The sequence below is a fragment of the Dipodomys spectabilis genome, unplaced genomic scaffold (assembly GCF_019054845.1).
Source record: "Dipodomys spectabilis isolate Male_0828 unplaced genomic scaffold, ASM1905484v1 ptg000071l, whole genome shotgun sequence".
Taxonomy (NCBI): domain Eukaryota; kingdom Metazoa; phylum Chordata; class Mammalia; order Rodentia; family Heteromyidae; genus Dipodomys; species Dipodomys spectabilis.
In genome coordinates, this window is record NW_024870748.1 from 6,856,710 (window position 1) to 6,883,715 (window position 27,006).

A 27,006-nucleotide genomic window follows, 5' to 3' on the forward strand; every position below is an offset into this window, starting at 1 on the left:
TTGTAACAATGAGATGTCCAAGACACTACGATGAAAACGAACTTTACAACTTCGATGAGGACGGGAGTGGGAGGAGTTGGGGAGGTAGGGGAAGGGGTAGTAGGGGAAAAACAAAGGAGGAGGTAACAACTCTCCATAGAAATGTACTCATTACCTTACTGAAGTAACTGTAACCCCTCTGAACAGTATTTTTACAATTAAAAATATATACAAAAAAAAAGTCAGGGTGACAAGCCTTGAGTGTGCTCAAGCTACAAAGAAAATACAAAAACATGGAGAGGAAAGACCCTAAAAAACAACTTCTCTACTTTCAGAATTTGGCCTTTAAGAGGTTCTTATTATGTCCTGTATGCAGTTATTTCTATTTTTATCTTTCTGTTTTAGTTTTCTGTATCCTATGTCTTGTATACAAGCTTATCTCATTCGTGGAAGGGAAAGGGAACCACAGAAACATCAGGACAAAGGATGAGCTAATGCAACAGTGGTACTTACTAGGCACTATGTTGGAAATGAACTTTACAATCTGGTGGGGGGAAGAGAGTGGGGAGTGGTAAGTGGGAGAAAATGAGGCAGGGGATAACAGTGTCTAAAAAGAAATGTACTCATTATCTCACTTATGTAACTGTAAACCCCCTGTTCATCACCATTACAATAAATTTTTAAATAAATATTAAAAAATAAATGAAAGTGAAAGAGGCAGAAGACATTAACTTTTCTGCGCATGCCACAGTGAACTGCAGTGATTCATAGGACTTCCAAGCAAGTCTGTTACAAGGACCCTTGGCTATTCACCCTGACTATACCAAATCATTCCTTCTGCTTCAGGCCTGTTGCCAACTTGAGTTCAAGTCCCCAAACTGATGAAAGTGAAGAGAGTGGTTTTGAGATAAGGAGATAAAGAGCTGAGGTCATCATCATCACCAGGGCCAAAGCAAGGACCCAGAGGATAGAATTGGAGGCCTGAGTCTTGTGTAGAGACCATCCCTGGGCAGAGGTCAGTATATGAGGGAGGGATGTCTGAGTCCTTTGTCTCAAGGTCCTGGGGCCCCTGCTGAGCTTGGCTTTTGGTAACTGCCATTTCAGCAGTGTTGGATGCCAAGGAGAGAGAGGCCAAGGTGCAGATGAGACTCACTTTGGTTCAAGTTATACATTTGTATTAATAAACACAAAGCATTTAACTTTTACTGTCTACCAGGAATGTTCTAGGAGCTTCCTAAGTATTAACCATTTAATCCTCATCACATCTCTGAGAACTGAATGTGACTGTGCACCATTTGACAAGCAAAGAACCTGAGGGCTCATAAAGGTGAAGTCACCACTCAAGACCATGCAGCTGACAGGACAGAACTGGCATTGAAATGGAGGCAGTCTGGATCCCAGGTCAGTGCTCTTAGGTTCACGGATGAACAGGCCAGACTGTGCTTGTCCTTGAAGACTTTCTTTAGAATTCCTTCTCTGAATGACCCCAATAGATCTACTTCCTTGCCCCTTGGGATGGTGAATACAGTTGAGAGGCAGGGAAAGGGCCTTTGAAGAAACATTTCCTTAATCCACAGAGCTCTGGGAATAACCTCATCACCAGTCCTGGAAGAGGTGGGAAAGAGTGGACAGGGAAAAGACAAGTTTCAGCAGCCACAAAATGACAAGATTTCTCATATCTGTTGGGAAAGGCTCAGAGCTTCTGTCCTCTGCTTTGATTCCTGAAAGTAAAGTTCACAAAGCTTCCTCACTCATTTTGACTCTGCCCTGTCATGGACTTCCATAAAGGTCCCCTTTCCCTCTATAAAAGTTGTACTGTTTTTTTAATGGGTTGTTGAAAACTGTCTTGAATTTATTATAAATAAGGACAAATGCATTTAAAATGAAACCAAAACCAATAATGCCTATAATCCAAGCACCCAGAAGGTCAAGGCCAAACTGGACTATATAGCTAGTACAAGGCCAGGTTGAACTTCATAATTTGACTCTCTTTCAAAAAAAAAAAAACAAACAAGTAGGGGCTAGAGCTAAAACTCAAAGGTAGAACATTTGTCTAGCAACTGCAAGGCCTTTAGCTCATTCCCAGCACTGCAAAAAGGTAAACATACAAACATATAAGTAGATAGGAATAGGCCATGTACCTTAACCCTCAGGCTAGTTGAGAATCCATACACTGGGTCTGTTTGCCTCTTGGAAGCAAATCCTTCCTGAGCTCATAAGAACCCAAAAACTCTAGAAACATTTACTGGACACTGCCTTGGAATTGGTGTTGCATGGTGCTCTGTGACACAGCTGAGTACAGGGACAATGCTGGTCTTACCTTCTCCACTTCCATCACAGAGAGTCATGCTATGCAGGAGCAAGCCTCACTGCAGCATAGCCAAGCACCTGTTCTAGAAGACATGGTAGGAAGACATTTCCAACTAACCAAAGTTCTCAGAGCCCCCAAATTCCTCTTTTTGGAACTTCTTCCTGTAAGCATTATGCTCACCTTTGTTCCTCAGCTCCACCCAGACCTGAGCTCCTCCTAGCCCTGGAGTTCCTGCTAACCAGTTGGCCCCTCCCTCTCTCCACCCAGACACATCTGAGCTCCCATCTACCTCACTTCCTACCCCCAGACCCTGCTGCTACCTAGATAGTGGAGGTGGCCATGTGCTCTCTCTTATGGCTCCTCTAATAAACCTTGTAATAATCCTGGGCCTGCCTGCCTGCCTCTGCATGGTCCCCTGGCATGGATGTGATGGATCCTTTCACTTCCATCTTTAGTGATATCCCCTGATTCCTTGAAATCTAAGTGCCTCTGTGCCAACCCTCCTCCTGCCCCACCGTGCCACCAGCCGGGTATGACTGTCCCTAAGTAGCTTGGACTTCGCAGAGTACAGAATGTGCAGCTGAAGAAGATTCAGAGGCTCCCAAAGGAAGGGTTGGTGGCATCTTTCACAGTGGACTGTCCTGGAGGAATATTCACCAGCTCAAGAACATAATTGTAGTTGTCACCAACTTCTTCAAGGGGTGCAGAAAGAGAGGTCACTGGCTTTTTTTCTGGATCAAACTAGCTCAGAGAAGGAGGGACAAATATTCATACCAAAGCAAAAGTAAGGCTGAACCCAGTGCCTTGTGTGGGAGAACTAATGGGAAACAGCTTACTGGAGGGAGGGAGACAGAATTCAGGAATGGCCAGGGCAGGGCTGCTGAAGAGGGGGCTGGGAGAAACTGGCTGATTGAAACCAGCTGTTACTACTCAGTCTCCAAGATCTTTGGACTCTGCCCTGGGGCGGGCTCACACCCTATCCGAGGAGCCTGCACCAGTTGTCTGCGAAAGCCCAAGACTCTTCTGCTCACTGTGGCTCTCTGAGCCCATCAGAACAAAAGAAGAAAGGGAGCAGCCTCCTTCCTGTTACTAGTCCTGACCACTGTCTGCTTCTGCCTAGAAAAGTCCTAGAGGAAGAGGGGAAAGAAACAGCCTTGCCCTCACTCTCCAAAGCCACCTAACCCTATCCACTCAGCATCAGCCTCTGGAGATCCCATGGCCCTGACTCCCTGGGGCTGCTGCCCCTGGCTTATCCTCCTCTGTGGTATGTACATCCTGATCTGTTCTAGAGACCAGCTCTGGCCTCTTCCTCTGGGGCTCATCATTGGGGTGAGGGCTAGGACCCTGGTTGTCTCTCTTTCTTGAGGTTACCTTCTCTGTCTTGGGATGCAGCCCCATTAGGGCCAATCTTCATTCTGAGCCTTTATGACGTGAGCTGAATCTTTGGTGGAGTCCTTCTATTCCTCCAGTTAATGATAAAAATTATTTTGGTATTTGTTTGTAGAGTGATAAAGGCTTTATTAGAGATAACAGGGCCTTGAAGCACCAAGAACAGGTGGGGCTCATTTTGGAACCTTTCAGAGCACCCTAGGGATGGATATCTAAACCAGAGCGGAATGAGGAGCCTGGAACATGGCAAGTGAGTGTGAGGAATCATCCAGAGTGTGGAGTTTCCTGCTAAACTGATTTGACAGAGTTCCCACTGAGCTGGAGCGGGAAAGTCAGATATCTAGGGTGGAGGACGTGGCTTGTGATCAGATACTGGGAGGAATCATTTAGATATTTAAGGCGGAGGTATTGTTTAAACTGTAATGTAGGCCTATAGGGGCAAGAGTGACCCTGAAGGCCAAGGTCAAGATCTTGTTAAGAAAAGAGTGGAGGAGCCTATCTCAAGTTCCATCAAAAAGAGTCTTTGAGAAGTGAATAATCATTACATACCTCTTAGAGTCTAATTATTTCAAGTACTAAATGAGATAGAGTTGTGTGTCACTTAGCAATGGGGACACATTCTGTGAAACATTATGAGGCAAATTATTGTCACACAAACATGGAGTGGACTTCTGCAAACTAAAATGGCTGTGATGTCATTAGGTTGGTCATGTTGGGACCATTGTCCTATATGCTGACCTTTGTTGACCATAATGTTGGTGTGTGCCATATGCATCAATAGTTAAATTGCTGACTTCAGTGTTTTGCATGTAGTAGGAGCTCTTTAAATGCTAATTCACCTTTCCTCACTCACCAGATGATGTCAGAGTAGGATTTCTGTCTTATATTTATTTTTTGGGGGGGGTCCAGTCATGGGGCCTGAACTCTGGGCCTGGGCGCTGTCCCTCAGCTCTTCAGCTCAAGGCTAGCGCTCTATCACTTGACTCACAGCACCACTTCTGGCTTTTTTCTTTTTGCTTATGTGGTGCTGGGCAATCGAACCCAGGGCCTCAGGCATGCAAGGCAAGCACTCTACCACTGAGCACCTTCCCAGCCCTTATGTCTTATATTTAAAATCAACCTAGACCCAGGCACCCAGGTAGCTGATGCCTGTAATCTTAGCTACTCAGGAGACTAAGATCTAAGGAATATGGTTTGAAACCAGCAGGGAAAGGAAAGTCTGTGAGATTCATCTCCAGTTAACTACCCAAAAAGGGTGGGAGTGGAGTTGTGGCTTATAGGTTAGAGTACCAGTCTTGAGCAAAGAAGCTAAGGGATAGCATCCAGGCCCAGAGTTTAAGCCCTCGTACTGGAACAAAATAATTTTTAATAAAATAAAATAAACCTATAGCCAGGCAGTGGAAGCTCACATCTGTAACCCTAGCTACTCAGGAGGCTCGTCTGAAATTGTGGTTCAAACCCAGCCCAATTAAGAAAGTCTGTGAGACTCTTATCTCCAATTAATCACCAGAAAGCCAAAGGTAGAGCTTTGGTAGAGTGATATTAGCCTTGAGGGGTAACACTGAGGGACAATGCTCAAGTCCTGAGTTCAAGGCACATGAGCAACAAAAATAAAAATTAAAATACTTTAAAAATAAAATATAAACCTAGAATGATATGGGGAGATTCGGATTGTAAGAAATGGCAATATGAGCCTTGAATTTCGGTAAACCGTGTGTGTGTGTGTACATATATAAATATATATTATATATACATATATACTTACAATTATAGAAGACTAAGATTAAAGTGGGGGTAGATATTTAGTGAGATCCTATAGAATATTTCAAAGAAAATTTGATTTTAAAAATTTAATTTAGGGGCTGGGAAGGTGGCTCAGTGGTAGAGCGCTTGCCTTGCATGCATGAGGCCCTGGGTTCGATTCCTCAGCACCACATAAGCAAAAACAAAAAAAAGCTGGAAGTCGTGCTGTGGCTCAAGTTGTAGAGCGCTCGCCTTGAGCTGAAGAGCTGAGGGACAGCGCCCAGGCCCAGAGTTCAGGCCCCACGACCGGACCCAAAAAAAAAAAAGAAAAAAAGAAAAAATTTAATTTACACCCAACATTTCCATTTCCCTGAAAAGACCCACTTAGATTAGAGGAAAAATGAATTGATGTAATGAGTATTAAACCCCCCCAAAAGTGGCAATCACTTGTTGATGAAACTAGTTTCTTTGTGACTCAGGGTGCCATCCAATTCAGCCTGATATCCCATGAAATGTGATTATTTTTATCCTTAAGTAGAATTGGCCAGCATGGTGTCTTTCAAAGGATGGAGGTTCTGCAAGGTGAAGGAGGGGAATGAAGGAGAATGTCTCTGCATTCTGAGAATTCTCTGGTAACTAAATAACTCTGGATTTTTCTCTTGGTTTCTAGCTTATGCCTGGAGTCACCCAAAGCCTGTGAACCTTGGAAGAAAGGATATGAGAAACTGTTCAACCAACCCTCCGGTGAGGACTTGGCCCCATCCCTATATGACCCCACCCTATGGTCTTCTCCCATTGGCTCAGTTGCTAGCCACTTCCAACTACACTCTCTCTTGATTTCACACTGGAAACCCCTGTTATGAGCATCCATCAGAGCAGTCTGTCTGTAGGGATTCAGGTGCCCAACATACCCTTCAGCTCTCTATGAATGCCTGGTCTCTCTTCCACTCTTCCTAACAGCATGCTGTTAACTTCTACACTGGCTGGGCCTAGGAAACACCCATCAGAGGGAGGGAGAAAGAAAGGGGTGGGGAGGCCCCAAATTTCCTTTGATGTAGCTAAGCAGAGGCAAGGAGGAGGATGGGAGAAAAGAAACTAGAAATTCTAGAAAAATAGCTAAGAGGGAAGCACAGAGGAGAGGAGGGAGGAAGCCAAGGGACTAGAAGAGCCAGCGGAAGGGCCAGAGGAAAAACATAGGGTGTGAAAGCCAGAAAGCCTGAAGACTGGAGCCAGCTGAATAGATCAGGTGGCCAGCTTCCTAGCTGACGACTCAGTAATTCTTTGTATAGCTAAACTGGATCTAATGAACTTCTCCAGGAAGGGGTAGGTGAGGAAGTGTGATGAGTGGGCAAGTGTATAATACTCTAAGCCACTTAATAGATGGCTAGGCAAACCACCTTACTTTTTAAAAATTAGTTTACATTAGTTATAGGGCGATGGATTTCATTGTCACATTTTTCCACATGTTTACAATGTATTCCAATCACACTCTTCTATCACTTTCTCTGATCCCTTATCCTTTTCCCAAAACAATTTCAACAGGTTTCATTATTCTGGTTCATAGTTGCTAATAATCTATTTCAACCTCATTCAGCCTCTTTCATCCTCCTTATTAGTCCCTTCCTGCTAGTACCCCCTCTTGGCACAGAGAAAACCAATTTCTCTTTCCCTATCCACTCCAACCCCTCACTACCATAACTTTTATATTAATACAAACCTAGATATATTGTTGAGTATAAAGCCAAACATTACAAACCAAAAACATAGTTTTCATTTTATAAAGATTGTCTTCTAAAGAAATATCTGTCTTGGAGAGGACAAATTATCTGAGGGTGTTGAGGAGGGGGTATTCATGCACTTTCCTCTGTCTTTTGGGACCAATGGTGACAACCTGAGAAAAAGCCCCAAAGAGGTTTCTAGACAAAATACTACACACTAGGTTGATTACATTTGAATTTCTGACAACAAATAATATTATATTTTAAGAGGGTCCCAAATAAACTAGTGGCTCATGCCTGTAAGCCTAGCTACTCAGGAAGCTGAGATCTGAGGATGGCTATTTAAAGCCAGCCTAAGCAGGAAAGTTGGTGAGACTCTTATCTCTAATAAACTACTCAGAAAAAGCCAAAAGTGGCATGGTGGCTCAAGTGGCAGAGCACTAGCCATCAGCACAATGAGGCTCAGGGGCAGCACCCAGTCCCATAGTTCAAACCCCAGGACCAGTCTCCCCCACCCCCCACCCCCCCACCCCCCGCCAAAAAAACAGTCTCAAATACTACATGAGGCATACTTATATTAAAAGACTATTCATTATTAATTTGAAAGTTAAATGTAGCTGAGTAGCATCCTGTATTTTTATTTGCTAACTGTACCCCAAGGTATCCAGAGAGAGACTGTCTTCCTGACCTGGCCCAGGAACAGAGTTCAGATTCCTATAGTTCTCACCCACACTCCCATCCCACACTCGGATCCCATTACTGACACAGAGATTCTTCCCCAAACTCTACCCCTCGCCCTTTGGATTTAGCCCAGGCATCTTGTCTGTAGACTAAGCAATAATATCAGCTGCCATTCCACCTTTCATTATAAAAGGCTGGCTCCTCTAGAGGTAGGGGCCTATGTCTCACTTTGTCTAAACAATGTATGTGCATTTGAGTGTTTTCCTATCATCTGTTAGCACCTTCCAGTTACTGTGGTCAATACTACAGCACGACTCACAGCCCTCCGCCAGCAGATACAGGCCTGGAACCTCTCTGCCTACTTAATCCCAGACACGGATGCACACATGGTGAGCAACTGTTTCTCTTCCTCTTGTCCTATGTGCTACCATGGGTCAACCACTAGCCATAGGCCACAAACAGAAGGCAGTTCTGACTCAGAAAATGAAAGCAAAGAAAGCATTTGACAATCAAAGGGACCAAAGTAGAAACCTTGCACGTGGCAGTTTGTTTTTGTTTGACAGTACTAGGCTTTCAACTGTTATTTTTGACTTGTTAGAAAATTACTCTACTATTTTTTTTGGGGGGTCCGGTCATGGAGCCTGAACTCTGGGTCTAGGTGCTGTCCCTCAGCTCTTCAGCTCAAGGCTAACACTCTACCACTTGAGCCACAGTGCCACTTCCGGCTTTTTTTTTTTTTTTTGCTTATATGGTGCTGAGGAATCGAACCCAGGGCCTCCTGCATGCAAGGCAAGAACTCTACCACTGAGCCACCTTCCCAGCCCAGTACTCTACTATTTAAGTCTTGCCCTCACCTCTTATTTTTGAGATAGGGTCTTGTGTTTTAGCCCAAGGCCAACCTCACACTTCCATTCTCCTACCTATGTTTTCCAGTAGTTGGGTTACAGATGTTTGCCACTATGCTCAGCCTGTACGTGATAATTTTTTTTCTTTCTTTTTTTTTCAGGATAGTTTTAACGCAACTTAAAAAACATTCCTGAGCCAGGCACCAGTGGCTCATGTGTGTAATCCTAGCTACTCAGGAGGCTGATATCTGAGTATCACGGTTCAAAGCCAGCTCGGGCAGGAAAGTCCTTGAGACTCTTATCTCCAATAAACTCTTGAAAAAATCCAGAAGTGGCACTGTGGCTCAAGTGGTAGAGCTCTAGCCTTGAGCACAGAGAGGCTCAGGGACAGAGCCCAGACTGAGTTCAAGCCCCAAGACCTGCAAAAATTAAAAAAACAACAACAACAAAAAAACATATTCCTTTACACAAGAGGGAAGACGCAGCCAAATCTCCTTGACCTTCAGAAGGATATAAAACAACTTCAAAGTTAATTTTTATTGTTATTGTAAAGGTGACATACAGAGGGGTTACAGTTACGTAAGTCAGGAAATTAATACATTTCTTTTTTAACAATATCACCTCTTCTCTCAGTTTTTCCCCCCCAGTTGCTCCCCCACAAGTTGTGTTCTTCATTTTTAACATAGTGCCTAGTGGGTATCACTGCTACATTGGTTCACCCTTTGTCCTACCATTTCTGTGCTCAACCTTACCCTATCTGAATTAGTTTTGACTAATTCCTAGGTAGTGGCAGATACAGAAGGTGTGTCTGGGTCATCCCTGCCCTGAGAGGTTAGAAGGGAGGCTGAGAATTTGAGTAGAACTACTGTAAGTTTCCTTTTGACCCCGGCCTTGTTAGAACCAGCTGGATGAAACAGTGAGTTCTGGGATACACAAGCATGTACCATATACAATTGAGAAGGGCACACAGTCTAAAACACACAACAGTCTGAATAAGAACTACTTTCCCCAAAGCAGTGATCTCCCTCAGTAGCCCACCCCTTCCCATCAGTGGCTCTGCCTGCACCCTTTCCACTCACTCTACATCAAGTAACAGCCCACCTGGAAGAACAGGCATTTTCAGTGCCAATAAGGTTTCTTAAATTAGTTTCCCACTTGATGTGGATGGCTAAGAACTTTGGACACATATCTGATGGTCTCTGAGACTGTTTTCTTTCTGTTGAGTGTTTCCATTTTTCTTTATTTTTTGGTGGTATTGTGCTTCAAACTCAGAGCCTCAAACTCACTAGGCAGATGCTACCACTGTGCCACACCTCAACTCTCCAGTTTTCTTTTTTGCTAAAGCAAATATCAAGATCTGTCTTCAAGAATTATAAATCAATAAAGTCACCCATGGGAGATTGGCTCCAGAATCCACACAGACACTCAAATGAATGGATGTTGAAGTCCTTATAAAAATAGTGTAGTATTTACACATAATATATGCATACCCTTCCATATCCTTTAAATACTTATACCTACTACAATTCAAATTTCTGTAAATGGTTGTCATACAGTATTGTTTAATGAATAATGGCAAGAAAAAGTCTGTACATTTTTAGTGGAAACATTTTTGGGTAATTTCAGCCTGTGTTTGATGGATGCTGCTCATAAGGAATCACTGTACCCAATGGCTATTATAGACTGGAGAGGAAGAAGGGATATCTGAAAGGAAACCTGGAAGTCATGGTCCTGGACTGCCCAGAATTTGCATTCTGGTTAGAGTGGCCAGTGAAGAACAGTCCAGTATAACCCCAAGTCCAGTGCTAGACAGTGGAGTTGAGACTAAAACAGATTTAATTATTCAAAGGAAGAGAAGATAGTGGACAGAGGCAGTTACAGAGGTGCCTTATGGGACTGGTTGCAACTAATGAGACCAAAAAAAATGGGAATATAGTTGGAGCCTTCATGTAGGATGTAACTCTATGGCGTCCATTTTCTAGAATGAATACATTGGCAGACATGATGAGAGGCGTGCATGGATGACAGGCTTCACAGGAACTGCAGGTAACAGCCATTACCTGCCACCTTGGCTTCTGTTGGTGGACCAAAGATAGTTACAGAGGACCTAGCATAAATAGTCCCTTAGCAACCAGGACACCAAGATCTATACAGAGGCTCCTCTTATTCTCTCTCTTTCTCAACCTCCTGTCCCAACCCTGAAATCAGCAGGTTCTCCAGGGCACAAATTTCAAAGTACACTGGCCACATTTCTGTAGAGTGAGGCAGATGACTCTTCTGGCTTACTTCCCATGCTGCTGCCATAGCTAGGCGCAACCCAGCACTCCCTGGATTCCATTACTGAGATAGTTACGACTTCTATATTTACCCACAAGGGACCCATTCATTCTTTCATATGATAGCTCACTTGGAGATAAGTTTTAATTTACAGGTCTTTTTTATAGATATCACTTCACATGGCCAAATGAGACCCAGATCCAGAAGCTCTTAATAATGCCCCTGTTTCTAAAGGGGCTCCTACCTGCGTCCCAGCCTCTTCAATGGAAGCCAGATTCTTTTGCTGATCTTTAAACATTCCTTCCTGAACTTCAAGCTGCTTGGCCTCACCCACTGTAAGCTAAACCTCTGGCTCAGTGTTCTTATTAGCCACCAAGTCTCAACACCAAGTTTTCTCTTTCCAAAGGGCACCCATATGTATTATCAGCTCTTTTCAACTCACAAAAAAGCTACTTCTCCTGCTAAAAGAATGGCTTCCTCTACAAGACTACAACACAAAGAGAGAAGTCTCACCAAGATGTTCTACCACCAAGGTCTTGTTCTTAACACATCCTGTCCCTCTTCCATCCAGTGGAGATGATAAACCCTTTCTAGAGGCCCCTTGTAACATCTTCAGAGTCAGTACTCAATTTCACATCCATCAAAGTCACATTCTTCATCATCACCTTCCTCCTCTACTCCAGGTTTCTCTTTTCTGCCCAGGTATTGCTGTGGTGACCATGAGGAAGGCAGGTGTCTGGACTGACAGTCGGTACTGGACTCAGGCAGAGAGACAGATGGACTGCAACTGGGAACTCCATAAAGAAGGTAGAAGGCCCAAATGGATCTGTCCCCCTCAAAGCCATAGAACCCAGATTAGGATTGGGAGGGCAAAGATGAGGGACTATATGCAAGGTTCTGCTGGGTCCATTTGGGAAGCTCCAATAATTTGAATCTATCTCTGCCCTTTAAGACTGATGGAGGACTGTTGCAGACAGAGGCCTGGCTAGAGGAATCTGAGGATGGCATTGAAGGTAACCTTTGCATTTCTTCCTGTCTTTCAGTGAGTTATAATTCCATTACCACTTGGCTTGCTGCTGAAATTCCTAATGGAGGGCGTGTGGGTGTGGATCCCTTCCTCTTCTCGGTTGGTATGTTCATCCCTGTATTCTTGGACTTGTCCACAGAGTGTCTCAGCCTCCTGGGTAGTAAAAAACATACTTTCTCAAAAGGGGTAATATGACCCTAAAGATATTGTTTTGAGCTGGGTGCTGGTGACTCACACCTGTAATCCTAGCTGCTCAGGAAGCTAGGCTAGGAGGATCATGGTTCAATGCCAGCCTGGGCAAGAAAGTCCATGAGACTCTTATCTCCAATGAACCACCAGAAAAAAAACAGAAGTAGAGCTGTTGTTCAAAGTGGTAGTGCACTAGTCTTGAGCAAAAAGAGCTCAGGAACACTGCTCAGGCTCAGAGTTCAAGCCCCATGACTAACAAAAAAATACAGTTTTGAAGTTGTGGTTGTAGAATATTTTGCAACAAATTATATTGATGGCTGTGTAATTGAGACACATTAAAAAGAATAAATACAATTACTTAAAGATAATAATACTAATAAAAGATCATGATCCCAGGCAGCCGACGATACTCTCAAAGGTAGAATCCTCCTGAATACGCCAGGAAAACTTCCAACTTCCAAACTAAATTCTTTATCAACCTACCCAATATCTGAACATCACTATTATTTTAAATAGTGGCATCAAATCATGGTAAAAATGATGAATATGCTAAAGAGTGTCAACTCCCACCCATTGACACTTAAAAAGACAAGATTAGCCAGTTGGCAGTAGAGAGCATTGAGGTGGGCTCAGCAATTTAGCCTAAGAAAACACAAAGAGAAGGATGGGGTGGGGGGGACTGCATTGCAGCAGGACCACACTTAAGGGGAAGCTTAAGACAACTGGAGCTACAGGAGTGAAGTGGGAGGCAAAGTAAAGCAAACCTAACTTTGCTTGAACCAGTTTTCCTTGACTCTTTCCTATCTCTACAGCTACCTGGATGGCTTATGACCTGGCCCTTGAAAAAGTCAACAGAGAACTGGTATCCATTACCACCAACCTTGTGGACCTGGTGTGGGGCTCTGAGAGGCCACCAGTGCCAAGCGAACCCATTTATGCCCTGCAGGAGGAATTCATAGGTGATTGAGTAAACCCATTCCTCTTTCCAATGAGTAACACCATGGCTTCCTCATAACAGAGGTCCCCACTGCTGCTCCTTTGGCTGGAAAAGTCACCAACAGAGGTCCCAACCCAATGGATTACAAACTTAGCATGTCACTTAAAAGGCTTGGTTAAAATTTTCTTTTGATGATACTAAGATTTGAACTTAGGATCTCACAGTAGCTAGGCAAGCAGCATTTTACCATTTGAGCTATGCTCCTAGCCCTGAGATGCTTGATGAAAGTGCAGAATTTTTACCCCCTTTCCACAGAGAATCTGAGTCCTTAGAGCTCTGTTTAGAAAATATGAGAATATGGAAGTGGCGCTGTGGCTCAAGTGGTAGAGCACTAGCCTTGAGCTGAAGAGCACAGGGACAGTGCCCAGGCCCAGAGGTCAAGCCCCAGTACCAACAACAACAACAAAAAAGAAAATATGAGAATAAGCTGGGTAGTGGTCACTCATGCCTGTAATTCTAGCTACTCAGAAGGCTGAGATCTGAGGACTGATGCTAGAAGCCAGCCTGGGGAAAGAAAGTCCATGAGAATATTATCTCCAATAAACCACTAGAAGACTGGAAATGGTGCTGTGGCTCAAGTGGTAGAGCACTTGCCTTGAGCTGAAAAGTTGAGGGACAGTGCTTAGGCCCAAATTTCAAGGTGCATGATTGACAAAAAAATACTGAAATAAATAGTGTTGGGATATGAAACATGAAATATGAGGAAGGGAGGAAATGAGAGTCAAAGGGAATTGAATAGGAAAGACGTGATAGGAATTGCTTGTCTGATAGTGGGAACTGGTTTATGAAATCATTTGGCCCTTTTTACATCTTGTTCTCCTACAATGAGGAATTTAGTTTTGTAAGATATCTGGCATGGACAAAAGTGAACAATTAACTTTAGGGTAAATCCTGGCATAAAAGAAGATTTGGGTTTTGGCTGGACCACAAAGAAAAGTTAGCTGACCCGGAAAAATCTAATATCCATAACATTGACCTCAGTAGCACCATCTAACTATCTCATAGGATCTGTATGCTTTAGAATTCTGTGTGTGTATGCGTGAGTGTGTGTATGTGTGTGCACATGCGTGCGCGACATTTCTGCTGCTTGAACTCAGTGCCTGGGTGGTGTCCTTGACCTTTTGTGGTAAAGTTTCTCTAGGATTCTTGTAAATAATAAAATCCTGACCAGGACTAGGCTACTGAATGTGAATCAGTATCTTGGCCACTAACCACCCTGCCTTTCTGGGAATTCTGAATAGGCCAATAGGTTTGGATTGTTAGTCACATTGGGCAATCTGAGAGGCCCATTTTTATACACATGGACATTTCTGGCTTGGAAAGAAGTAAAAAAAGCAGGAGGGACATGTCAAAATTGTGGGTATAATGAAACTGGTGAGAATTCTTTATCTGTTTTAATGTTCCACTCTTTGTGCCTCTTGCCACCATTTTTAAAGGAACATCTTCTCCAAGACTGTTTTATCATAAATACAACTAATCATCTCATTCCCATAAAGATGACATGTATGCCAGGAAAAAGTGTAGAGGAGAAAAAAGAAATATCAACTGGAGAGATTGGTACAGGATTTGCATAGATTTTTTAAAAATCACTTTCCACAAGTAAAGAGATGCTGAATATTGCAGGCTGCCAATCTTCAATGGAAAGCCATCCAGAACCAGAGCTGAGCCTGGAAGCCTACACACAAAATTCAGCTTCAAAAAGCTTAGACAAGAGAGATTTTCGTTCCATCCCCTTGCAATTTTTAAAAGCAGGGTAGACGGTAGAGGGAGTATAGGGCAGAACATGAAAAGTTAGCTACTCAAAGATAGCTCTATGCCTCTGAACATTTAAGTTTTATTTTTCTCTAAAATGTATTATACTATTGAATCCTGAAACATAATTCTAAGTGAGAAAAGCCACTCAAAGAAGGCCACGTACTGTATGATTCCATTTATATGAAACGTCAAGCATTGGTAAAACCATGAACAGAAAATAGATTAGTAGTTTCTGGAAGGAGAGGGCTGGAAGGAGGAGGGAATTGGGCATGACTCTTTAATGGGTATTAGGTTTCCTTTTAGGATGATGAAAATGCCTTAGAATTAGATAGTGGTTATGATTGCAAAACATTGAGATACACTTAAACCAATCAAATTGTGTACTCTAAAGAAGCTAGGCACTGATGATTTATACACTTAATCATAACTACTTAGGAAGCTGAAATCTGAAGAACACATTCAAAGCCAGCCCATGCAGACAAGTATCTTGAGACTCATCTCCAAAAAGCCAAAGTGGAGCTGTCGCTCAAGTGTTAGAGCACCAGCCTTGAGTGAAAAAGCTAAACAGGAGCATAAGGCCCTGAGTTCAAACCCCAGTACTAACACATTAAAAACTGAGGCTAAAATGATAAACTTCATATTTGTTTTTCCACAATAAAATAACTTCCCCCAAGTATATCATACCCAAACCTTTGGTTCTTGTTGAATACATTTACGTGTTTGCACAAAGTTCTTAATGGCATTAACTTATCATTTATGCTATCTGGGTCCAAGCAGGATCCTTAATGTTTATGACTTTCTTTTTTTGCCAGTACTGGGGCTTGAACTCTGGGCCTGGCCACTGTCCCTGAGCTTCTTTTTGCTCGAAGCTAGCACTCTACCACTGCTAGCTTTTTGTGTTTATATGGTACTGAGGAATCGAACCCAGGGCTTCATGCATGCTAGGTAAGCACTCTACCACTAAGCCACATTTCCGGCCCATGTTTATGACTTTCTAAAAAAAAAAATTAACAACCTTCCTAGTCCCACCATGGGAAACTATACCTTGCAGGGGGGCATGGAAAGAAGCCCTAGAACTCTCATACAAGCATCCTAGGAAGGGCTGCACTGTGATACATAATTTAGGGATAGCTTAACAGGTTAGAAATACTAGAAAGACAATACACTGTTTGTACAGATAAGGAATATGGGGCATGTAGTCACACAGCCTTGGGTTCAAATCCCAGTTTTACCACTAAAACACATAAAACCCTAGACAAGTCACTTTATGTCTCTAAAGCCTCAGTTTCCTTATCTAAAAATGGGGTAAGAATGAAAACAATGTACATGAAGTACTTAGCCCAATACTTGTGACCTCTTAAATCCTAGAGTTACTTCAGGGGAGCATCCAGTATGGCCCCAGGCCTCTCCCTTTGCTCTTCAACTAGGCTGGTTCTCCTGTTTTCTTTTGCATGTTTATCCATCAGAAAAGTCAACCAGACTTACTAAATGTCAAGACACCTTTCTATATGCTTTAGTCATAGCAACTCATCCCCATTTTACAGATGTGCAAAATAAGACATGGAGAATTAAGTGATTCACCCAATGTCACCCAACTAGTAAAGGAAAAACTAAAATCTGAGTCCAGTGTAGGCCCAGAGTCCATGTCATCACTGAGTATACAGCAAGTTTGTTTGAACTAAGGTTCTACTTTTTGCCTTTTTAAAACAAAATGAAGGGTTAGGTTCATAGCTTAGTGTTAGAGCTCTGGCTTTGTATTTATTTGCAAAGCCTTGCACCAAAAAAAAAAAAAAAAAAAAAAAAAAGGCAAGGAACTATTATCCTAAGGAAGTCCTCCAGGAACTATTTGTCAAAGACAAGATGTGCCGCTTACAATTTCTTCTGGGCTTCTTTGCTTCTAGGGAGCACTTGGCAGGAGAAAGTATCTGACATCCGAAGTCAGATGCAGAAGCATAGCATGGCTCCAACTGCTGTTCTTCTGTCAGCACTTGATGAGACAGCCTGTGAGTCTGGATTTGTGGACATGGATGTACATAAGGTCCTTGAGCCCTATGGCCCTTCCCCCAGACACCCATGTGCCCACCAGTGGCCTATGGGACCTCAGGGAAAACAGATCAGAAGCTCATGTCTGCAGAGTAAGGAGGCTGAGCAAGCTGGGGTGAGCCACAAGCCATGGGATGAATGGACTGACCCAAGCAGCAGAATACTTCTGTCTACTTAAGGGAAAGATCAGGGATTTCTGCCCAATCTCTATGGCTAGACTTCAGCCATTCTAAGGGCCATGAAAGCTATGTCTTAACTGCTTTGTATCTGCATTACTGTGGTGGATAAAAGGTATGTAATCTCCTTCAGCATCTCAAAGACCCTCAAAACAGGCCTGAATTTCAGTCCCTATAATTCTTTTCCCAGGGCTTTTCAACCTTCGCAGCCGTGACATCCCCTTCAACCCCTTCTTCTATTCCTACACTCTGCTCACAAACTCTTCCATCAGGTATGGCTTTTCCTTCGCTAGCAGTCTTGAATTTCCTTCAACTTCTACCTTCTCTTTGTCCCCAATATCCAGCCTTCAGGCTGCCCAGAGCCTGCTGTAACAGGATCCCCACCCTGGGAAACCTCCTGTTGGATATTCATAACCCCTTCTTCTCTGCTCCTAACAAATCTCAATGTGGTCTGCTTGGCTCCCAATGCTATGCTGGCTTCCTCTTCCTCTGACCTTTAGGAACAAAGAGTCTGCATGTGTGCCTGTAGGTTTTTCTGTTATCTTTAGCAGATACTGGGGATACTGCCCAGCTTTTTTCTCTACCCAGGTTATTTGCAAACAAGAGCCGTTTTAGTCCTGAGACTCTGCAGTACCTGAACTCAAATTGCACAGAATCCATGTGTGTGCAAATTGAGGACTACAGTCAAGTTCAAGACAGTGTTCAGGCCTACGCCGTAGGAAATGTGAAGGTCTGGATTGGGACCATATATACCACACATGGGCTTTATGAAGTGATACCCAAGGTGAGTTTGCCAGGTAACTTCCACTATTCCAGATCCAGTAAGTGTTGAGTTAAAATGGAGCCAAAGCCCCTCAGTCATTCCATCATCTGGTTAGTCAACAAATGTCTGTGTATTCCCTTCCAGGCTCCCCTAGGAAGAGAGCAGAAAGTTCTCTGCCCATGGAAAGTTCATATAGTTGTGGAAGAGGTTAGAAACAATATAGCCTGGTCTAATCAAGCAGAAATTTTAGACACAGGTCAACATGACATTGAACCCAACTCTACTCCTGACTGTGCAATGACTTGGGATAAGCAGTTTAGTCAACCTCAGTATTTGTTTCTTCACCTGTAAAATAACACTAAGAGTCCTGACCTTATAGGAGGAGTTACTCTGAGATTTAAACGAGATAGTATCAATGCAGCCCAATGGCCAATACCTGGTAGGTGTTCAGTAAATGGTAATGAATGCTATGATATATACAGGAAACTCACACTGTTAAAACAGCCCTTGGATGCCACAGGCCAGGCTGGCTGTGAGCTATGCCAGAGTTCTGTAGGGAATGAACTGCCAACAAGCCTGCTCATTATAGAAGCCTTTCTGGAGGGAGGGAGGGTGAGTAAGTGGGTCGCATGCCTAGGCAAGATCTGCATAGCCAGAGAGTGTCTAAAGGAGAGGTCATTGCTCTGAAGAAGTAGTAAGCCTCACTTTATTTGGTACTCAAGGCCTCATACTTGCTAACGAGGAGCTTTGCCACAGACATATCTCCAGCCCTGGTTTATGCTGGCTATTTTTGAGATACAGTCTTACTTTCTGGCTGGCATACCCTTGGACCATGATTCACATATTTTAGGATTCCCATCCTAGCTTGGATGAGAGGCACATACCACATGTCCATATTTCCTTCCATTGGGAAAGCCTGGGCTTTCCTAGAACTGTGATCCTCTTAACCTCAACCTCTCACATAGCTTAGGATGGTAAGTATGTGCCCCTGGGCCCAGCTACGGGTTGAAAAGGGATTTTGCAATTTTTTCTGTCCCAGTTGGCCTTGAACCATGTGATCTTCCCATTCTTAGCCTCCCAAGAAGCTAGGATGATAGGTGTGAACCACCAGTGCCTAGCCCTGCTGGTCCTTTGGAAATATCACTGTGCCCTGGAGGGTACTCCTAGTCTTCCTCTGCTTCTTTGATCCCAACAGGAGAAACTCCAGACAGATGACTACTCCCCAGTGATGGTGACCAAGGCAATGAAGAACAGCAAGGAGCAGACCCTCCTCAAGTCCAGCCACGTAAGTTCACTTCTGATGTTAATTGGCCCTTTGGAGCTCTTGGTATGAAGGGTTAGAAAGGGAAGCTTGGCAGAGGAGCATGAAGAAGACATTCAATGAAACAAAGAAGCAGACACCAAACTCCTGGGTGTAGGTTTGGGGCCAGGCATCAACTCCACCTTCTACCTAGACCTTGGGCAAGTTATTTCACTTTTCTGGACTTCAGTATCCTATGTAAAATGGGGATCAAAATACTAATCAGAGGAATATGAAAGGAGATGATAATGGGGGTGAAGAAAAAGAAAATACATTACGTATTTTATATACACCCTATATGCGTATACATAATATACACCTACAATGTACCCTGATCAAACTCACCCCCTCCATCTTACTCCCACTTGCCCTCCTCCCTTTCTAAAACAATTTCAACAAGTTTCATTGTTCTATTTTCAAACATGTTTCTAAAGTACTTTGACCATATTCACCCTCATCCCCCTTTCCATTTCCTCTCCCCCCTTTCTCTGATACTTGCCACCCAAGAGCCTGGTTTGTTTTCCTGACATTTATTTCTTTTCATTTTTAGCATACATTAAAATAGGAATTTTAGCTGGGCATGGTGGTTTATACCTGTCATCCTAGCACTCAGGAGGTTGAGGCAGGAAGATTTCAATTTCAAGGCCAACCTGGGTTACATAGCAAGACCTTGTGTCAGAAAAAGTAATCTTACAGCATATGGTTATTGTGAAGACTCAGTAAAATATATATTGCTTTGAGCACTGCCTGGTACATTCTAAGTGTTAAATAAGTGTTAGCCATAATGATTTCCTTACCCTAGCAAGAGGGATGGCTCACTTTTGGGAAATAGTCTTGGTAAAATTAGGATAAACTATTTCATACTGAAAAACTTGTTCTTAGGGGAAATTTTAAACACATGCTATGGTAGAGAAAAATAGCATAACGATCCCTTGTGTCCCCTATTACCCAGCTTCAGTAATCAAGGCATAGTTTCATCTATAAACCCACTTCCGTGCCCTCCACTCCCACTCCCGCTGCTAGATTATTTTAAAGCAAATTCCAGCTATCATATCATTCTGGCTGTCAACACTTCAGTAAGTATCTCTAAAGATAAGAATGCTTTTATTAAAAAAACACAGGCACACTATAATCAGATATAAACACAAATGGGAATCCTTTGATATCAAATAACCAGTCATCCTAAGTTTTATGACACCAAATTCCAGAGTAGCTATGGGATCTTCTTCTAGAGTCTGTGACTTCTGCTCTGGCCGCACCTCCACTCCTTCTCTGCTTCCTGCTCCAGGTGCGGGATGCTGTGGCTGTGATTCGGTACTTGGTGTGGCTGGAGAAGAACGTGCCAAAAGGCACTGTGGATGAGTTCTCTGGGGCACAGCTCTTGGACAAGTTTCGAGGGTAAGAGAATGATTATCTTTTGCTGTGGGGGTGGGGCAGCGAGGGGTAATTAGTCCCCTTACTTAGGAGAAAGATCATCCTTGTATTTGGAAGTCAGATTGAGTTTCTTGGGTGGTCTGGGAGCTGTGCTGGAGGTGTTTGGATGACATTCTCCGACCCCACAGAAAAGCGGAACAACCCATCAGCACCCCCTAGCGTGTGCTTCAGACACAGTTCAGTCTCCCTAGGGGGGGCTGACTTTGGCCAGCAGTCTTGGACTAGAACATTTCCAGAAGGTAGATGGGTATGGGTGTTCACAGTTTGTCCACTGTTTCTGAATGCCGTACAGTGACAGGACAGAGCTGGCATAGAAGGAGGCAGGAGGTGGAGCTTGGAGAGACAAATGGAGTCAGGCTGAGGTGAAGACAGTTGTGGCCCTCATGTGTTCTTGTGGGAATCCAGGATATAGCCTAGTCCCCAGGCCCATTCATTCACCATTCTTTGCTTTGCATGTCCAGAGAAGAAGACTTTTCCTCTGGACCCAGTTTCCAAACCATTTCTGCGAGTGGCCTGAATGCTGCCCTAGCCCACTACAGGTATTTCAGGACAAAGTGTTTTCTAGGGTTCGGGTTGTAATGGTTGTGGTTGTGGGTACAGGGGTGGGGGGGATGCACTGGGCCCCGAGTCACATTTAGGGTTTGAGTTCCTCAGCTTCTGAGCACTGTGAGGGCTAAGGGGAGGAGCTTAGTCTAGGACTGGGACTGTCCTTGAAACAAGAAGTCTTAGTGATCTTCCCTACAAGATGCTGGGACTTAGTTTTAGTCAATTCTCAAGGCCTTGCAATTTCTAGTTATGTCCCCTGCCCTTTTGCCTTATTTTCTAATAGAGTCTCACATTTATGCCCAGAGTGACTGGATTATGATCGTCCTAATCTTTGCCTTCAAAGTAATGAGCCATTGTGCCTAACTTATGTTAGACAATTCTTTTGTTGTTGTTGGTGGTGGTGGTCATGGGGCTTGAACTAAAGGCCTGGGCACTGTCTCTGAGGTTTTTTTTGGTCAAGGCTAGTACTCTACTACTTTGAGCTACAATTCCATTTCTGGTTTTGTGAGTATTAATTGGAAATAAGAGTCTCACAGACTTTCCTGACCCAGCCGGCTTCGAACCATGATCCTCAGATCTCAGCCTCTTGAATAGCTAGGATTATGTGAGCCACCAGTGCCTGGCAGTTAGCCAATTCTTAAAGTTCATAAGCACTTACAGAGAAACATCTTTTCACTCAGTCTGACCAATAATGGTGAATCCAAGATACAAGCTAGCCAGATACTTGGCCCCATAGAAAACAAATCACTGTAAGTTTGCTTAATAAATTTTGGAGTGCCAAACTGGCCAGATGCCTTATCCTGGCATGGGCATAGCAGGAAATGGTGGATGCCCCATCGATGATAAACCTTGTTTATCTTTAGAACTCCCACCCTGGTTGATCCTAATGCCTCTCAAGCCTTCAGCTACTCTGTCCTGACCCCTTCTCCCTAGAAGAGCTAGAGAATAGCAGAGTAAGGACTTCTCAGCCCTCTAATCTTTTGCTCAGGCTCACCCTTGGGGTCCCTGCCATTTGGTGAGGGGGCTTTGTCTTCAAATACATCAGGAAGATAGACAAAGAGTGCTAGAGGGACCATCCAAACCCAAACCAAGCTCCGCCCTGTTTCCTTCATGACCTCATTCAGGCTTTTTTTGCCTCTGTGGGCCAGTATCTCCCTATGTTAAGAGAATGGGTGAACTAGGTGGTCTCTAAAATTTTCCTAGTACCTTCCACATCCTGGGCGCATTCCTTCCTCCTTCCCATAAGGACCAAGGCCTTGCTCCCTTGTTCAGCCAAGTGCAAGATAAACAAAAGTGTGCTCAGGACAGCAGCAATAGAAGCTGAGTATTTTCCCAGGGCCCAGTGGGAAGACTTCCACTCATTTCCCTCAGCAGAAGAGCCTGAAAACCCAGTCCTGAGGGAGGAGGGAGTTCCTCTGCTTTCACTCAGCGGGCCCCCCCCATGCTCCCCCCCCCCACCGTGCTAGGCTACTCCCTTTAGTGTTCTCTCCCATTCTCAGCCCAACCCAGGAGCTGCATCGCAAGCTGTCCTCAGATGAAATGTACCTGGTGGATTCTGGGGGACAATACTGGTACGTACCCTATTCCCCGACTGACTGCCAAAAGTCTGTCAAAGCTTTCCTTTCCTGAGCTATGAGCTCTCCATCTGAGAAAGGACAGGCCTGAATTGAACAAACCCTGAGCAGCTTTCTCATTTTCCCATTTGGAGGTCCCTGCATACAGACAGTGGAATAATGGAGGAAGGGAGCACGCAGCTCCTTTGTGAGAATTAGGAAAAGACATCCTTTGCTCAAGTAAAAAAATTTTTTTTGTTTGGTTTGTTTGTTTGCTTAGTTTTGTTTGTGACAGCACTGAGGCTTACATTTAGAGCCTTGTCCTCTTTCTGCAGTCTCCCTACCGTCAACACCCTCCCCCCCATATATACTCTACTCATGTACTCATGGTTGGTGTTCTGTCACTTGAGCCACACCTCTACCTTTTTGCTGACTAGTTGGAGATAAGAGTCTCATGGATTTGTTTGTTGCAGCTGGCTTTGAATCTTGAGCAATCCTCAGATCTTAGCCTCCTGAATAGCTAAGATTCTAGGCATGGGCCAGTGACACCTGGCAAAAACAATTTTTAAACAAATCTTCAAATTATTACACTGTTTTGCCTGGCTGCACAGACACATCCATATTCTCACCCACTCCTCCAGGCCCTGGATTTGGCCCATTACCAGCAGGTAGCATGCATACTGCTCAGCCACCCCCTCCCCCTATAGCATATATGAGATGACGATGTCAGGTTGGGGATGGGGACAAGTGAGAGAAGCAACCCTTGAGATGTGTTTCCCTTGTACAGTGTACAACCCAAACAGACACACGTGACACTCATGCTGAATAGGCTAACCTATCCCTTTCAAATGTATGACGAGTCATTCACAACTGTGCCGAACTGAAAGGGGAGCACAGAGTGGTTTCAAATGATTTGCCTGTTTCTCCCATGTGGAAATGGTGAATGTGCTCAGAGCAGAGTCTATTCTTTTGTCCTTAGAACAGCTTTCAGCTGCCAATGTGGCAGACACTCAACTTAGTATCCATCTACTTGAGCAGTCCCTGGTTCCTGCTGCCTGATGGCTGATATGCAAAGGGGAAATGAATTTTTATGAGCATTGTTGGGTTCCGGCATGTTCAAAGTGAAGAGGTAGAGAATGGTCACTTCACTTCCTCTTCTCTCCTTCTAAGAAAGAATTTTGCCATGCCCCATGTCCGACTTTCCAAAGAGGAGTTCCCAGGCCAGGAACAATTTCCCCCTCCCTTCCTCTCTTCTGCTTCCCAAAGGGTTACAGGATGCATGTAGGGGAACAGCTAGGAGTAATGGTTCTAGCTCTTACTTTGCCGCACTGGGACTCTGAACAAAACACTGGGTCAGCCCAATGCTCTCAGTGGAGAGGTTTCAGTTGTGTTATCTGTGAAATGGGCATCAAGAGACCTGTTCTGCCATGCTTCCTGGGGAGCTTATCCATGCTAAATGCTGAGAACATTGGGGTGTTGTGATAGTGCTCTCTTTCAGACCTCTAGTCGCCCATCTATAAAAGGGAGATGATCCTCTGATTCCAAGCCTGGAAGAAGCCTTTCTGACCCAAGGAAACCCAGAGCTATGAAATCACCCAGTTGGGGAATATAGGGGAGGCTGGGGAGGGGGTCCCTGATTGTCAAAAGAACACTTCAACTTGAGGACTCTGCAGAGCCTCTTCTATGCACGGATGTTGAAGGTGTGATTTTGATGATCAGACCTGCCTTCCTTTGACCTCCAACTTGGCCCTAACCCAACACTGTTGCTGGAACCCTAGCAGAAAATACAGAAAGCACATGGTCCTGGTCCTTTTAAGTGTCCAGCAGAGTTGGGTGATTTGGTTTTCCTTTTCCACAGGGATGGAACCACAGACATCACCAGAACAGTCCACTGGGGCACCCCCTCCGCCTTCCAAAAGGTAAGGGCTGGGTCAAAGATCTCCTGCCACCTTCCTCTAATGCTCCCCCCCAAAAAAAACAATCATTCCAAGAGCCCTTTCATTTGAGAGGGTAAAACTGAGGCACAGAGAGGTTGACAAGTTCTTACCAGAAATCCCAGCATTCTCTGCTACTCCAGAGAGATTTCATACCACCAGCAAGGCCTCAGGCCAGGCTAGTCCTTATCCCATTGTGGAATGTCAGTGCACAAACATTACTTTTTTTGCTGTGTGTGTATCTGGCCTACACTTAACAGAAAGGAGGGAGAGGGGGTTCCAAGTGGAGGAAAATGCTTAGGTAGAGCCCCAGTGCAAATGAACTGGAAGTGATCAGAAAACCCTGAGGGCTGCTCATCCAAGGAAGAGCCTGGGGCATTGTCTCTGTGCTCTGTAGAGAGGTGGCTTGGGACAAAACATGGAGCTGAAATCCATGTATTTGGCTGGTCCAATCCATGCATATGGTGAGTCAGAGCTTGTGCTAGAAACAAGAGTAGGGGAAGACTGTACAGACCACCAGGAGCTTCACAGTCTGGCAAATTGAGTCCACTGCCTCAGGATATGGGATCCCAAACCTGTGCAATTGTGAGTTGATGGGGCTTGACTACATCACCAGCAACCTGCAATGATCAAGAAAGACCACCATCAACCTACCCGCTTTCTCTAACAGAGGAAGAGTGGCCTGCCAAATAATCAGGTCCAACTCTAACTTCAGGTCTTAAAAACAAAAGAATGGTCAAGTAGGAGCCCAATAGTAAGAATGCTAGGTTTTGCTTGAGCATGTACTCACCATATAACATTCATTATAAGTCTTCCTGCTCCTGTCTCACAACTTTAGGCACTAGGTCATTTTAGCTCCTATTACAGATGAGGAAACCAAGGCATGGAGAGGTGAAAGTCAATAGTCCAAGGTCTCAGAGTTTGAATAGCCAAGCTAAAATTCCAGCCCAGAGAATCTGCCTGCCACTGCTATTGTCACCATCTGCTACAAGTATGTCCTCAGTTCTCTACACATTATGACTCCCATGGACCAACCAAAGGGGGCCACATGGACTAAGACTGAGATGTAGGAACCTCCCCCTTAACCTCCTTTGGCCATCTTCCAGAACTTGAGTGACCACATATAAGAACGTATTTTCCCTTCCCCCTCCCCTATAGACCTAAGACCTACACTCGTGTCCCTTCAGGTCAAACAGCCAAATGTTCCACAGCTTCTTGTCTTGTCCTTCAATTCACCTCTTCCTCTCCCTACCAGGAGGCATATACCCGTGTGTTGATGGGAAACATGGATCTGTTTAGACTTGTCTTTCCTGCTGGGACATCAGGTGGGTTTCAAAGGCCAGGCTGGACCCAAAGCCTTGGACCTTAATTTCACGGCATCCAGACCATTGCCCCAGGAACCTAGAAAGGGCAAGAGTTATGTCACCTTCCTCTCTTTCCTATGGATGAGAAAATGGAATCAAGCATTTCTAGTCTAGAACTGACTTCCTCACAAAAGGATAGTAGGAAAGCCAGGCATTGTTCTCAGGTCCCCTGCCGCCTGTGCTAGCCAATGCTGTCTCTCAGAGGCTGCAGGACTGCTACTGTGGGCTGCAGCAGTCATGAAAGAATCCTGAAGGAAGTGGGTGTCAAAGCACTAGGTCCTAATGCATGGAAAGAAATTGTAATAGAGCCATTCAGAAAATGCATGCAACGTGCAATGTGCTGGAGCTAGTGAATGGCTGGGCTACCCAGAGAGCCACTGGCTTCAATCCATCAGCCCCTTTCCATCCCACTTCAATATCCACTGTGTCTTCTCAGGAACCCCTCTCCTTAGGAACTACCCTGGTAGTTAAGCAGGAAGGGCCAAGGTAGACAATCTTGGTCCAACTAACTAACTGGGGTAATCTCTTTTCCCTTCCAGGGAGAATGGTGGAAGCATTTGCCCGCAAAGCCTTGTGGAGTATTGGGCTCAATTATGGTCATGGGACAGGCCATGGCATTGGCAATTTCCTATGTGTACATGAATGTAGGTATTTTCTCAGCCCCTGCCCCAGGATTCCTTCCTTTGTCTGACATCCCTGCACTCTCCTATGAAAGAGAAAAAGAGCATTTAACAGGTACGGAAATGACCAACCACATGCACAGAGGAGCATGACTTACTCAAGGCTACCCAGCTGGTGGAAAATAGTGTTCCATAGGGTCAGTAAAGAATGTCAGCAGCTAGCAAATCCTCTTGCCTGCTTGGCATCCAGGAGAATACAAGACAGACGATCAAAACCCCAGAGAAAGCAAAGCCATAGCATATCATGTGTGTGCAAATGCTTGTAGAAATCCTGTGTGACCCTCCAGTTACCTGCTCTTTCC

The 27,006-nt window shown here is 44.3% G+C and overlaps 1 protein-coding gene across 2 annotated transcripts in view; it reads left to right on the forward strand.

The window, feature by feature from the left end:
• Positions 1-1,275: 1,275 nt before the first annotated feature.
• The window catches only part of Xpnpep2 (X-prolyl aminopeptidase 2), a 31,617-nt gene continuing 5,886 nt past the window's right edge, over positions 1,276-27,006 (forward strand). The window contains exons 1-18 of one of the 2 annotated variants that reach the window (XM_042682399.1): positions 1,276-1,380; positions 3,411-3,554; positions 6,093-6,166; positions 8,100-8,210; positions 10,649-10,712; positions 11,646-11,750; positions 11,987-12,073; positions 12,972-13,118; positions 16,813-16,914; positions 17,321-17,402; positions 17,719-17,914; positions 19,089-19,178; positions 20,482-20,591; positions 21,089-21,166; positions 22,673-22,744; positions 24,585-24,645; positions 25,916-25,985; positions 26,564-26,668. In XM_042682399.1, coding sequence (XP_042538333.1) covers positions 3,506-3,554; positions 6,093-6,166; positions 8,100-8,210; positions 10,649-10,712; positions 11,646-11,750; positions 11,987-12,073; positions 12,972-13,118; positions 16,813-16,914; positions 17,321-17,402; positions 17,719-17,914; positions 19,089-19,178; positions 20,482-20,591; positions 21,089-21,166; positions 22,673-22,744; positions 24,585-24,645; positions 25,916-25,985; positions 26,564-26,668 — 1,603 coding nt within the window. In that variant the 5' untranslated portion in view covers positions 1,276-1,380; positions 3,411-3,505. Of the gene's footprint in view, positions 1,381-3,291; positions 3,555-6,092; positions 6,167-8,099; positions 8,211-10,648; positions 10,713-11,645; positions 11,751-11,986; positions 12,074-12,971; positions 13,119-16,812; positions 16,915-17,320; positions 17,403-17,718; positions 17,915-19,088; positions 19,179-20,481; positions 20,592-21,088; positions 21,167-22,672; positions 22,745-24,584; positions 24,646-25,915; positions 25,986-26,563; positions 26,669-27,006 lie in introns of those variants that run through there. The other variant, XM_042682397.1, reaches the window with a different exon arrangement.